General features: G+C 35.9%; 1 protein-coding gene and 1 long non-coding RNA gene across 29 annotated transcripts in view; one reads left to right on the top strand and one right to left on the bottom strand.

Annotated features, from left to right (window-relative positions):
• Positions 1-8,546, top strand: part of LOC309844398 — a 39,654-nt gene extending 31,108 nt beyond the window's left edge. For 4 of the 7 annotated variants that reach the window (XR_014300655.1, XR_014300658.1, XR_014300660.1 and 1 more), the window contains 3 exons: positions 232-1,167; positions 7,581-7,672; positions 8,485-8,546. This is a non-coding gene — a long non-coding RNA (uncharacterized lncRNA). Of the gene's footprint in view, positions 1-203; positions 1,168-7,580; positions 7,673-8,484 lie in introns of all 7 variants that reach the window. The other 3 variants (XR_014300657.1, XR_014300656.1, XR_014300659.1) reach the window with 3 other exon arrangements.
• COBLL1 (cordon-bleu WH2 repeat protein like 1) overlaps positions 1-14,770 on the bottom strand; it is a 167,502-nt gene that overhangs the window by 1,566 nt on the left and 151,166 nt on the right. For 13 of the 22 annotated variants that reach the window (XM_082691217.1, XM_082691218.1, XM_082691221.1 and 10 more), the window contains 4 exons: positions 13,811-14,045; positions 12,677-12,771; positions 7,963-9,539; positions 5,894-6,070 (listed from right to left, as the gene is read on the bottom strand). In XM_082691217.1, the coding sequence (XP_082547343.1) occupies positions 5,894-6,070; positions 7,963-9,539; positions 12,677-12,771; positions 13,811-14,045 (2,084 nt within the window). Of the gene's footprint in view, positions 1-5,779; positions 6,071-7,962; positions 9,540-12,676; positions 12,772-13,810; positions 14,046-14,770 lie in introns of those variants that run through there. The other 9 variants (XM_082691235.1, XM_082691219.1, XM_082691223.1 and 6 more) reach the window with 1 other exon arrangement.

Here is a 14,770-nt window from a genome sequence, read left to right as displayed (position 1 = left end):
AGCACAAACAGACTGCAGGCCAAGCTGTTGAAAAGCATTTTTTGCTAAATCAGTTCTGGCTCCCCAAAAGTGCTTTGGAGAATGTAGAAAAATAAAGTGAATTCCACAAAGCAAAGAATTTTACAAATTCTAAAATTGTATCGGTGATCTATATTAACATGAAGTTTCCCTCCCAGGTACCCCTTATTTATAACAAAATGCAGCTTTTGTTTTTAATATGTTTTCATATAGGGATGCCTGGGTGGCTAAGTCGGGTAAGTGTTTGCCTGCAGCTCAGGTCATGATTCCAGGGTCCTGTGATGACGGAGCTCTGCACTTCTCCCTCTACCTCCCTCTGTTTGTGTTCTCTCACTCTCAAAAAATCGGAGGGGGAGACAAACCATGAGAGACTGTGGACTCTGAAAAACAAAAGGTTTTCGCGGGGAGGTCAGGTGAGCCTGGTGGTGGGTATTATGGAGGGCACTACTGCGTGGAGCACTGGGTGTGGTGCATAAACAATGAATTTTGGAACACTTGAAAAGAAATAAAATAAAAATGAAAAAAATGCTTTCATATAAAGGGCTAAAAGAGTCAAATCTAGGACTGTTATGCCAAAACAATTGCAGAATGAATGAAAAGTAGTTTTTTTCTCCCAATAAACTCCTAAGTAGCTTGAAATTCCGAGTTATTTAGAACATTTTTAAAAAGACATATGCATTCTGGACAGTAAATAAGTATAATATCTTGAAATATTATACATAAAATACAATATTTTAAGAAAAATTGTTTATCTCTATATTACAATTTGGCTAGTTTAGATTCTTAAACGAACATTATCATCTTCTCCCAAGAAGAAAACTGAAGTACAAGAAGCCATAGATTCTGCTTAGCAACAGAGTATGTTAGTGAAAAGGAAAATAAAATGGGCAAATTTAGTTTGGATTTGATTTCCTTGTGCTTCATTTTTGCCTTTTATTAAACAAAAATTGACATCTAAACTAATCAGCTTTCTTGACTGTCTATGAATCCAGAATGTAGAAGAATGTTGACACTATCCACCTGGGAAAAAAACAAAACAAAACAACAAAAAAACCACACACAAAGGAAAAGTTGCCACCAGAAGAAGGAAAGCTCATCTGCATTGTGTGTAGTAATCCTGTGGGATTCCTTTCAATGAACAGCAAACAGGTAATGATTTTTCATTATGTAACTTTGGTCTGAAAAGTTTCAGTGTGTAGGAATTATTTTTGTAATAACTGCCAAAATTGTAGTTCTCATAACTCTTTGTAAAGTAAAAGAAATTTTGTTTTAAACATTTAAAAAACACACTGATGACTCTAATACAAGTTAAGAGATGTTTTTGTATCACCATTTATAGACTGGAAAAACCAGAATCTGGTTAAATGTAAGGAACAACTAAGCCATGGTTCATTCATAGAGTCAAATACTATGTAGTCTTAAAAGAATTGTGTGTGTGTGTGTGTGTGTGTGTGTGTGTATAATAAGATGGAAAACTTCAAAGAGGTATTCAGGAATGTTTTACAGGATTCTATTTTTGTAGGTATGTAAATGCATTTACATACTACAAAAGTGCTCTGGAAGGTTTCACAGTAATCTATCATGAGCAGTTACTTTGGGGGGATGGTATTTTGTTTGATATTTAAAATTTTGTATACTAAACTTTCAAGCATGAGAAGACATTATAGACTAGTTCATAAGTTTTGTGAGTTCAGAAACCTTGTCTATTTTAATGCCCCATTATACGTGTGTTTATTTTAGTGCCTAGCACAGTGTAGGATCAATGGATATTTCTTGAATGGAATACGGTAACTTTTTATAAACATTATAAAGTAAAAAGGTACTGCTTGAGCTTTTTGAATAATGAACATGATACAATAAAGATATTTTTAAAAGTAACATTAACAAATTTACTGATAAGAGCATCTGCTAGTTGACTGTCTACCCTTTAAAGACTTTACAGGAATATTCACCTAGCTTTCTTATTCTTGTGAGAAGCATTAACTATGAAACTATCATTTATTTTTAATTTAAAAATATAGAGAAAGAAGTGCCAACCTGAAGCTTTAGATTGTTCAAATTCCAATCAAGGATATAAGAATAAAAATCAGACTAATTAAACAAATAAAATAAGCCAGCAAGATTCTGAGTGTCTTATCCAGTTTTTTTCTTCCTTCCAGATTTCCATGTAGCCAAAGATAAATTTTGTATCCTGAAGGAATGGTTAATATCAAGCACTAAATACCATTTGACAGTGTATTTTAAGATTTTATTTTTACAAACCTATATTCTACTTGTAATGAGCTTTATTAACTGAAGCATCATCAAGAACCGAGAGCAGCCAGAGAAGCTCCTTTCTCAACACAAGTCAATAATAATAGGTTCCTTAATCTCTTATGCTCTGAAAACAATTTGCTGATTCACATATAAATCTTAACACCAAACACATATTGTCAAATACTGAACCGGATTTACCGAAACTTTGTAAGAAGACGAGACAGATCTCTGTGACTACACTAGGGTCAAATAGGGGTAAGGTGTGGAGAAAATCTGAAGAAATATGAAAAAACGTGGCATGTTCATGACTACATTTATACTAAAGCAGTCAACTAGATAATTGTTCTAATATGAATCAATTATTAAAATGAAGGTTAATTACTCAGGTATGAACCAGAGCCATAAGGCAGGTTGGTACCTGGAGTTAAACTGAACATTTGGGAGCCAAAATATAGGCAAACCTGGAGCCAACTTTCTGATGAACAATGTAAACCTCCTGTCAAAATCACTGAAGATTTTCTTTGGCACTCTCACTGTTGTTCTATAAAAGAAATGTTAGAATTTAAAACAAACCAGGAGAAATGTTCAGTACAGGACAGAAATAAGGGACTTAAGCAAAGATCACAAGGAATCAGAGCCTTCCTGTGTCCATTTCTATTTCCTTTTGCAGTATAATGTTTTTTGAAATATAATACACGTACAGAAAAGTGCCCTGAATGTAAACAAACAACCCAATGAAAACAAACACAAACATATATATAATCCAGCACCTAGGCCAAGAAAAGAATAGCTCCAGCTCCCTACTGAGCTTGTCTTTAAAATGTTGACATTTTCTCTATCACTAAATGTCTATCATGTAGACATTTTAAAAATACTGCATTAATATTTATCTTGATTACTTATATTTTTGGTTCCCTCTAAATTGTGTGCCTGTCTTGCTCCCATGAGCCTCCAGCAACCCCTTTTCTTTCCATGTGGAAGTAACCCTATCATGATTTCTATAATTACTTCCTCACTTTTAAAAATAATTGCCACCTACGCATGCTGTTGAACTTTACACATATATATTTTTATAGGTCTTTATACTGTTGTGTTTAGCTGCATTTTGCCCAATTAATTGCTGTTTGATAATCCATTCTTTGAATATACTATTTATCCTCTTTTTGGATATTAAGGTTATATTTATTTGGAGCTGTTACAAACAACATTTCATGAATATTCTTATATGTGAGTCCCGGCATACAACACACACCTTGTTAGGGTATATAATTAGAAGCGGAAATACTGATCATGGAGTGTGGATATTATTCACTTTACTTGACCCTGTGTCCATTTTCACTGGGATAAAATGGATTATGTAAAGAATTTTCATTAAACAAAATTTAGGAACTGGCACTCTAAGACTCCGAGCTATCGATAATATCCTACTGAAAGAGATAAAATTTAGCCTCGATAGAACCTAAAGTAGTGAGTTAGAAACAGGGTACAATTATAGGATCATCATTTAGGGCCTGCTTTCTATGCTGATTCACATCCAGCTCATTCTGGAAGCAATGAGAGTTTTATAAGTGAAGAGACTGCCAATTCAGAGCCCAGAACACCAAGCACACAGCTGCTTGCCTGTACAGTTCTGTTGGCCGAAAAGACATTCCCAGCTTCATGCACTGTTTTCTGCAACGTAGCCATTGAAATGGGTTACTGTATCCAGTGACTTTAGTACAAAGGTACTGCAACGATTTTCTGTGTAGTTCCTTGGTTCTCCCCTGGACCTGATATACCACTGCTATTCAGTCTCAGGCTGTCAACACCCAGAAGGCAGAGGCTTCATTTTATTCATCTTCCTCTCCCCAGTATCTAGTACAGTGGGGTTTTTTTTTTGTTTTGTTTTGTTTTAGTTTGGGTAATTTTTTTTTTATTTTTTTTTTCAGTGTTCCAAAATTCACTGTTTAGTACTTTTGTGCTTAAAAATGCTTATCAAGGGATGCCTGGGTGGCTCAGTGGGTTAAGCCTCTGCCTTTAGCTCGGGTCATGATCTCAGGGTACTGGGATCAAGCCCAACATTGGGCTCTCTACTCGGCAGGGAGCCTGTGTCCCGGCCGCACCTCCGCCTGCCTCTCTGCCTGCTTGTGATCTCTCTGTCAGATAAATAAATAAAATCTTTATGAAGAAAAATCCTTATCAAGTGTACTGAACTGAGAAAGCTTTAAATCAGAAGTGATGGATTTGAAACTCAACCTTAATTTAAAAGATTAGAAATATTTCCCTAAGTGAGAATGTACAATTTATTTGCATGGGCCTATTTCCCCATAAAAATATAACTGTTATGACCTGTGAAATACCAGTTTTAGCATTCAAAACCACTTTTCATTTTTTGCTTTTTTGCCACCTGGCATCTAAATTCAGACTCTACAAATACCTGACAAAATTCAAACCTAGTCCCCTGAATTACCCCTTCACGTTTTCCTCCACTCCTGACAGCAGGCAGTATTTTGCCCTATCTTCCTGTTTGCCCAATTGGGAGTGCCGAGCTCTACGTGAAAACAGCGGTCACTCATGGCTCCGCTGAAACACAGGGAGAAAAGTGGCTAGCACAAGCAGGGCCAGCCGTGGAGATGTGCCCGAGGTGCCCTCCCATTTCTTTCTCTCTCTGCAGCATTCCTGTCCCTTCGCAGATTTCATTTCTGTTGAGCTCAGTGTTTTGCTCAACAAATCTCTTACTCTTCTCTAAATAGCTTCTAAAATGATTAGAGAAGGAATTCACAAAACGAAATGCCTAGGGAGTCAGGGGAATAATGAGTACTTTTCTTGTCTTGGGTGTTGAGGAACTTGCAACCAAGACAACTAAGGGGAGAACAAGAAAGACATTTAGGGAGACAACAGTCTCTGGGAAGTCTGTTATGATGCCAGGCTCCAAGCTTCACCACGTGCGTCCTCTCTGAGTGGATGAAAGTGACAGAGGGAGGAAACTCACCTACAAATAATTCACTGTAACGTTTTTTTGGCATTTGCTCCAAAGAGAGTTAAACCAGGAGACCTGAAGTTCTCCTGCACCTCAGTAAAGAGGAGCGAGCCACTCAGGCAGGCCACTATTAGACCAGAGTTTCTATATTCGATGTCATCTAAATTCCTTAGGTTTTCCCTATACTTTTTTCTAATCTATAAAACAACACCCACCCCCACCCAATCTCCTGCATAGGGCAGTGAACTTTGACCACTGTGGGAGCTAGGACTAAAACCTTACAGGCTCTTATATTGCTGGTGCAGTTTTTCTAGATTAAGGAGGGATTTTCTTTTCTGAAAGAATTTTTTCTTACTGTGCTGATATAATTTATAAAATAAGAGTCCAGGGTACTTTCTATGTAGAGTCATATAATAAAGAGTAAAACCCACGTTCTGCACCTGGCCCATGGTGTGGAAAACAGACAGGACATATTTTTAAGTATGTGTAAGACTCTGGATTCTTTCAGCTTATACTTCAAAAATGACCCTTGCCATCAAAGAGTAACTTCTGGCACCCTCCCTATTCAGATTCAAAAGCCAGAAAACAACTTACCCTAAGTATTAGTTTGACAATGTTGAAAATAGACCCACTGTCACTCATTTGATAAAGAAAACTTACCCTTTTCAGTTTGGCAGCAGCCTCTCCGGAACGGATTGCAGTCAGCAAACTCTGTCGGATCTGTTCTGGGTCAGAGCTTTGGAATGTTAAAGAACTTTGTCTCTTAAGAATGAATGATGGGCAGTCAGGTGGAGATGGTATTTGGGATTTCTGTTCATTATGTGCAGACTTATTTCCCTATAAAAGTAAATGCAAAATATTTATATGAATACCAAGTGAAGAATGAGTCATTTTTTTAAAAAAATGTCATCATCAATATTCTTTAAGAATCACTATTTGCCACACTGGTGTTTCAGACATAGCTTAGTTTCCTTGCCCACTGAATTATCTCTGCTGCCAGAGCTCAGCTAGAAGATGAGGGTATTACTTTCTCTTGTCTTGAACTCATGAGGCTAAGGAAGAAAAGTGGTACATCTCTTTGCTATAAGAATACATTGGTAATTTTACTATCCTTAAGTCAAATGATGCTGATTTTGCCAGTGAGAATTGGCTAGAAGAGCTAAATAAATAATAATAAAAGTCCCACAGACTAAAAAAAAAAAAACCACACTTTTATAGTTACAACATAGTACGTTGTGAAATTATCACTTTTGACAGAACAAAATGGACAAATTGACAATTTTATATTGGCTGAATCTAACATACCTTATAATAAAAGAATATTAATGACTGTGCTACATGTAATAGCTTATTTTGTGTTTCTGGAAGTCACAGGGGCTAAATGATAACCATGTTTTATTTTTCCCATGAACTAAAAATAAGTATTAGGAATCTCCATATTTAAGAATCAGAAATTTAATTAAGCTTCTTAGGAAAGAATATTTAATAACTGACTTAACTTGGAACTATTATCAAATAATCTTAAAAATGTCTTTTTTAAACTGCCAAACATCTTTACGAAAGATGAGCTAAATGGAGTTCAGGCAATGACTCAAAAACTGTATTATCTAAATCAAACTTCTGTTGTTTAGGAATGGCATTCCATCCTAAGAAGAAACACAGGCTTTGTTTCCAAGTAAAGAATTAATCTCTATACCATATATCTCTTCCTGACATTATATCAAAGCGAAGAAACATAAATGTGAAATATACAAAGAAATATCCTTCGAGATGAATATTGCTTTGAGACTATGGAAAAAATCTTTACTTGGCAGTGTGGTTAATGTTCTGTTACTCTAGGAATGTTTGAAAAGTACTGTAAAATACTTCTGGAACTGTCACACAAATCTGAACGTATTCTTTAAACACTATCAGAGTAAAGGTAAACAAAATATTTTTTAACTTGCAAGGGGATTATTGTAATTCATACTGTAAATGTCATCCTTTCCTCTGACTATATTATTTGAATCTACCAAATTATAACACTCAGTTGACCAAATACAAAGTCAACAAATGTCCCTTTTTATGTCAGTTATTAAAGTTAGACAGTGGTTAAATGATATTTTAGTCAATATACCAGTAACTGGTAAAGTTGACACTGAATTAACAAAAATGGGAAATTAAGAAAATCACATATTTAAACTCTGGTTTTAGTTTAAGTTATTTCAATGTACCAATGTTTGGTAACTGAGGTTGAGTGTGTGTGATTGAAAATGTCTAGCTGGGAAATGTTTGGTTATTTTATCTAGTCTATAAATACTGCTTATGTTTCTATATAATTAAAACTATCTATTTTGCCATTGGGTAGAATTGGAGAAGAAAAGAAACCAGAAAATCCAGAAAAGTTGTTAACAAACTGAGAAAAGCAGAAGAGGAAAATAGAATCAGAACTATAAAGCAGTAAGTTATGCAAATGTAGGAGCAAAGAAACTTTAAATTACTGTATTTGCTAATGATACAATTATAGAATAATGACCTTTATAGTACTACCTAATCGTGTTAAATTAATAATAGCTCCGAGAGTAAATAATCAGATTTTATGTATTACTTCTCTTTTTACCCCTATGGTAGCTTGCTATTAGATTAATAGGAATTCAGAATTAAGTCACACACAAACACCAACATGCTTGTCGACCCTCATTGAAACCAGGCTGTATTGGAATCCCTTATTTTTAAAACGGTCACCTTACCTCCTCACTCACACACAGCTGTGGGATGCCCACAACCTGATGTTCAGAAGGAGACTTCCCTTCTTCTGCGTCAGGTGGGGGGGGGGCAGCCGCACCCTCGTCGCTCCGCTCTGGGCGCACTTTGCTGAGAGACTGGGATCGTTTCACCACGGCAAGGGCAAAGGGAGATGGAGCAGAGCTCACGTAAGGTCTCGGGGCCCCAAAAGTTTTCAAAGTCTTCAGATTTAGTGCTGCTAACTGACTGGCCAGAAGAGGAGCAGGTTTTGGAGCTCCGGGAGAAGGAGAGGTTTCAGTGGGCTTCTGGCTGCTGCTGCCATCCTGAGGGTTTTTTGTATGGGGCTGTGGAAGGGATGGAGCTGTCTTACTTAAGGGAGAAAGAGTTTGCTCCTCCAGAGGTGGTATCGCATCCCTTTCCCCTTCCTTCTTTAGTAGTTCTTGTGGAGTGGGGTTAGGGGCCACGTGCACACTCCTGGCAGCTGCAGATGTGACATACTGACCTGAAACTCTTTTTTGCATTTGCAGGAAAAAAGAACTTGGTTTGGTCTGGGGATTTGAAACCCGAGATTTAAGTTTTGACTCCAAAATATTGTTTATATCTTCCAAATTCGGCACAAATGGAGCTGTACCTGTGTCTTTCGTCGTCCTGGGAGGAGGCTTCAGAGGATTTCCCATGGCGAGGTGGGGTGAGCTCTCCACGCTGTGCACTAGATGCCCTGTTCTTGGGGGAAGCTTCAGCTGAACGTCTGCCTGTGGCACCTTCGGGCTTTCAGAAATAATAAGATCTTCTGTTTGGATTGCAGTTTCTTTCAAACTCTCATGAGTGTGCCTTCTTCCTAAAGTATGTATCTCCTGATCATCTTTATCCCCAGTGGTTTCTGATTCCCAATTTTTCAATATCTCCAAGGATTTGGGAGGCACAATTTTATAAGTAGTCATTCCAATTTTGGGTATGTAGTCTCTCGTGATTTCATTTGAAGGTTTTGGCTTGGGATCATAGTCCTGTCTATACAATGGATAATTCTTCCCATAAGAAATAGCTGAATCCTTATCAACCCCATCTATAGGAGGCAAAAGATCCTCATTACTGTGTGAACCAACTGGACCTTTAATGGGGAGTTGATTTTCTGAATGTACATTTAGGAGGCCCTGACTCCTGAGTGTTCCTGAGGCATCTGCAGCATCCTGGGGACTTGAAGAGAAGGGCCGAGTTGATTCATTGTTACTTGGAGTTGGCGCACTTTCATTGACTTTGAAATCAGAGGAATCATGATCTCGGTGGTTCCCATGAGAGCTGTCAGTGGAAGGGATGGTCTGAATGGCTGCATCCTGCATTTTGGTCTTTTCTTCACTGGAATGATTCAGTTTGGGGTCCTGTACTAATGAAGCAGCCAGGTGATTCTCCTTGTAACTGTCAGCAGTATCAGTTTTATGCGCTTGATAGTCTGATAGTCTGTCAACTTCCGTGTCCACATTGTTATTTTTGGCAACGCCTCCTACGTTGATTATTGTTCTCCTCACTCCATTTTTCATATGATCTTCTGTGTTTGGTGGAGTGACAATTCTTTCATTTTGATCCACTGAGAGAAAAAAAAAATACTGCTAAGTCAAATATGAACAAAGTAGAAAAACCTCAAGTTTTCAATGCCTGCCTCCCCCAAACTGAAATAGGTTGGTTTGAATTCTACAGATAATTTTCAGCTCACTAATGATATAAAAGCAGGTAAGAGCATCAGGAAAAACAGCTTGGGCTTTGGCATCATAGAAACCTGAGTCCAGAACCCAGCTGGACTTATATGTTACTTAACCTCTCTGAGCCAAACCCAGCTTCCTCAGATGTAAAAAGGCGAAAATATGTATTATATTTCATATGTCATTTATGTAACATGCTAATTAGATAGGATATTCCCCAGAACAAAAAGAAAAATGCATGCAAGAGAAAAAAAATTATGTTGCCAGGTAAATTTGTATATGAACATACCTGCATCTTTGTACACCCTACCTAATTGCATGGTTTTTTTGGTCATGGTTAAATTTTCTATTATGTTGCAAATTCTTAAATTAAATATCTAATTTTCAAATGGACTTAATTTTTATTCTTCCTTAAAAAATGCAACTGATTTGCAGAATATTTGTTTTCTATACAAGTGACCTCTCAATGACTCATAATTATTAACTTTTGTGACACATTTGATTTTCATGAAAAAGACACATTTCTTCCTATGCTGTTTTTTACTTGGTTTTTAAGTATTTTTAATATCTATATGAAAAGTACTATTGTCAATACCTCTATAAGCACAAAAGAAATGGTCCCTGGTACCAGGAAATGAATGTAAATGTATTCCCTTCTTTCTTGCCTATTTCTCATTTTCCAGTGAATATAGGCATAGCTATATACCTATGTTACACAACAGAAATATTTTCCAAAACAAAGTAAATCAACATATTTTAAATTCATTTCCCTATAAACCCTAACTAATTGCTTTTGGAACTCCAAATGTCTATTTTTCACTATTCACCAATTCTGAATTTCTCATCAAAATCTCACAATTATTCCCAATGACAGGACTGGAAACCTGGGATCACTGCTGGATTTAGTAGCTAATCCATCCCCATACATACCTGATAATGACACCAACCAAATGTCAACAAATGGTTAGGTCATTTTCCAATGATAGCCAGTAGAAGGAAAAGGTAAATTTTGTACTATCCTTTCCTTCCCCTACTCAAAACTGACAACAACAGCTACAAAATGAATCATCTGTCAGAAGAATGATTGAAACAAGTACATAATGTAGATAAAAAAGGAAGAAAACTATAAAACTGTTTTTAAGATAATAAAAATAATTTATTTTAAAAATTGCCTAAATACTTTAATTTAAAAAAACAGAAAAAAAAACCCACCTAGAGTTAACAGAGGTTATTGCAAATCAAATGTAAACCAAAAAAATATTCTTATAGAAATACACCTGTGACCGTAGCACTAAGATTTTGATGCCAAAATCTTAGCAAAAATGATCCATCATTTTTAAAAGAAGGAAGCAGCATGATTTCTCAGTAAAATTCTATTGGCCATCAGAATGTATGTTGTGAAGAACTGAATCAAGAGGAAAAGGATGGGGAAATTATATACTTTTAGAACTTCTAAGTATTTTATCTCAGGATGGTATTGACCATGGGGAAAATGAACCAGAGACCTATTTGAAATAACCAACACATCCTACATAGGTAAAACAACATATATCTACATCAGTCTATCCACTTGTGACACTGGAATAATCAACATTTTATCCAAATATGAATATGTATATGCCTATGTTTTCTAAGAATCTTCACCTAGTTTTGTATATTAATATAACAGACTGGACTATGAGAATTCATAAGCAAATTCCTTCATATCTTCTTATAATACGTGCATTCCTCGCATCTTCTATTTCGGTAGTGTCATTTTTCTGAACTTCAACCTTAAGTACAGATCTTCCTCAACTAATGATAGGGTTATACTGTAACCTATTCCGTCATAACTTGAACATATTGTTAAGTCAAATGCATTTAGTACATCTAAGCTACAGAATATTACAGAATACTATACTACTTTAAATGTGTTCAAAACACTTTAGCCTACAGTTGGGCAAAATCATTCTCTCACAGAGCCTCTTCTATAGCAAAGGGCTGAGTATCTAATGTAACTTATTAACTACTGTACTGAAAGTGAACAGCAGAATGGTGGCAGATGTGAGGGCTCTTACCATTGGAAAGCCAACTGGGAGCCAGAGCTGCTGATGCCCAGCATTGTGCCAAAGTATCACACAGCACATTGCTAGCCCAGGAAAATGCCAAAATTTAGAATTCAAAGTACAGTTTCTATGGAGTGTGTATCACTTGCACACCATTGTAAAGTCAAAAAAAAATCTTAAGTTGATGACTTGTATAGTTTAACAATAGGTCAGTATTCTATTAGGTGCTATGAGGAATTCAAAGTATTGGATGTAATTTCTCTGATCCAAAAAACTGCCCAATCTGGTTGAGCCGACAAGACCTTTTAGAGAAATACATGGCTTCTAGTAAGCAAGTAACAAAATAGTGAAGTGACAGGATTTGGTGGATAGCTGAATGAATGGGTGAAATCATATGTCTTGCAAAGAAAAAAATGAGCATAGTTTTAAAGACAGAATGGAGTGAAATATAACAAAGCAAAGAAACATCTTGACTAGGGAGTTGGGGTGTGGAAGATACTGGTAAATAACATCACATAATTAGATGTCAACATTATGCAATTAGATTAAAAATCATGCAGACAAGTTTCACCTAAGAAAAACAGTTTTGGACTTGGGAGTTAGTAAAAAGAAAAAAAAAGGGAAATAGATCACAAATGGATGCACAGAGTATACATCTTTAAGATCCAAGATCTAGGTTAAACAACGTCTAAGATTTAACAACAAAAACAGTACACACAGTAGTTAATAGCACTTGTGACAGTAATGTTGCCTGAGTTCAAATCCAGGGTCCGCTACTTACTAATTAACGGGAACCCTTGTGAATTACATAGCATCACTGTGGTTCAATGAACCATAAAGTGGAACTGAAAATAGTAAGACCTGTAAATGAGTTAATAGACAAGATTAAATGAGTTATTGTATATAAAGTTTTAAGAATGGCCCTTTGGCATACAGTAAGTGCTCTGAAAACATTGGCTATTAGTGTTTATGGAACTCACCATTCTCCTGGTGTGGGCCCAATGACTTCAAGTTTCTTAAACTGTCAACTACCCTCTCTCCACTACTTGCATCATAAACCATTATGGGTGGCCCTCTGCAAAACAGGATATTATATGTTATATACTGATACTATTTAAACACTCACACACACATACACGTGCACGCGCCAGATGAGAAAAGAGGCAATAATTTCCAAAGACAGATGGATTGAAATAATCATCTTTCTTCTGCCAAATACTGGAAATTTAATAGCAAAGAAAAAATACAAAAAAAAACCTGAGAGGAAATGCTGCTATGAACCATTAGCTTTCAAAGAGTGGTCCTATTATAAGGAAGGATCTAAGAAGCCTGGTAAAATGGATACTTTTCCAAAAACAGTGTCTTTCTGTTATTATTATTTGTCTTTTAAAGAAAAAGGAAACTGAATGAAATATTTAAGTCTTTCATCTGACAAAGCCAACTTCTGGCAAATCAGGATGTGGGCTGACCTCAACTGTTTTTTTGTCTTATTTTTAGTGATAGAAGGGTTTAATTTGGTGACACTCCCATGAAAATTATAGTAAAACTTTGATGAATATGGTTTACTTTGCTTACTTAATTTCATTTTTACTCGTGAGGTGGCATTTCTAACACAATATAAGCATACTGTAGTATAGACTTCAATTCCTAGGGCCAAGTGGAAAGTGCTCTCTCAGCATTATAAAGTTAACTATAAAAACTAAATTAGTAACTTAACATCATAATTTAATATGCAGAATTGTTTTATACATCAGTGAAAATTCTTGAGAAGCATTTGGTAAAACTTAAAAATTAAATGTTTCATTTAGATCAAACAGAAAATACGCAAAACCCATACAATACAAACAAAGAGATACTTTTATATTTGAGTCACAAATTAACTACATGCTATGGTTTGTCTCACACAGGGATAGCAGAACTGTTGATTTTGATTTTATTTAAAAACAAAACATGCATATGGATACTTTATTAATAAGCATTCTGATAATGATGGTGAACAGAGTCTAAACTAAAGAGACTACTATATTTGTGTTTATAATATCAGATCTATAATTCAGAGACTAGTACTCATTAAACAAACCATCACCGACACTTCCAGCAAATAGACTACTTACTGTCTATCTGTGTTTCTAGCTTCTTGTTTTTCTTCTTTGGAGTTCTGTGAGGACTCTCCAGTAACATTGCCAAGGGCTGAGTCAGGATCATTTTTCAGTGTATTTATTATATCAGTAGATCCAAAAGGAATAGCTTGTGACTTCAGAGAAATATTTTCAGTCTCATCTTTGGGCACTTCACTCAGTTCTTCCTTTTCATCTATCTCTTCAAGGCTATGATCAGAGCTTATTCCAGCTACAAAGAAATGAAGATATAATCCTAAATATTAATTTGCCTCATTCATCCTATGCAATCCCAGCAAGAAAGGAATTTTAAAAATAATAATTAGCTGGACTCTTTTAAATGCTCACCCAAAACTAATAAGAAAATAATCCTCTAATGATGAGTAATCACATTAACATATAGCCAAATTATCTTGGACATATACAATTCTAAAAATAATATGCTATCATGCTAGGTTTTATTCATGGTAGAGAAAAAAGTTATTTAAACTCATAATCTTCAAGTTACATGTCTCAGTCTGAGAGATAGCTATGTATCTTTGAATTTAAATGATTTTACATTCATATAATAGCTCTAAATATTAATTAAAAGAACATGAGATTTAAAAATTTTATATCTATACAAGTATACTTATAAAATCTGACTCAGAAGTTATCAGAACTACAATGGAGAACTATCTGAGCCCCTTTTAAGAATACCAGTGTTGGGGCGCCTGGGTGGCTCAGTGGGTTAAGCCGCTGCCCTCGGCTCAGGTCATGATCTCAGGGTCCTGGGATCAAGTCCCGCATCAGGCTCTCTGCTCAGCAGGGAGCCTGCTTCCTCCTCTCTCTCTCTGTCTGCCTCTCTGCCTACTTGTGTGATCTGTCAAATAAATAAATAAAATCTTAAAAAAAAATAAATTAAAAAAAAAAGAATACCAGTGTTTACACCCTCTCCACACCTGTTAAATCAGAATC

The sequence above is a fragment of the Mustela nivalis genome (genome assembly GCF_964662115.1).
Source record: "Mustela nivalis genome assembly, chromosome: 11".
Lineage (NCBI taxonomy): Eukaryota > Metazoa > Chordata > Mammalia > Carnivora > Mustelidae > Mustela > Mustela nivalis.
Note: the sequence above shows the minus strand (reverse complement) of the source record. Positions and strands in the feature narration are given on the sequence as shown.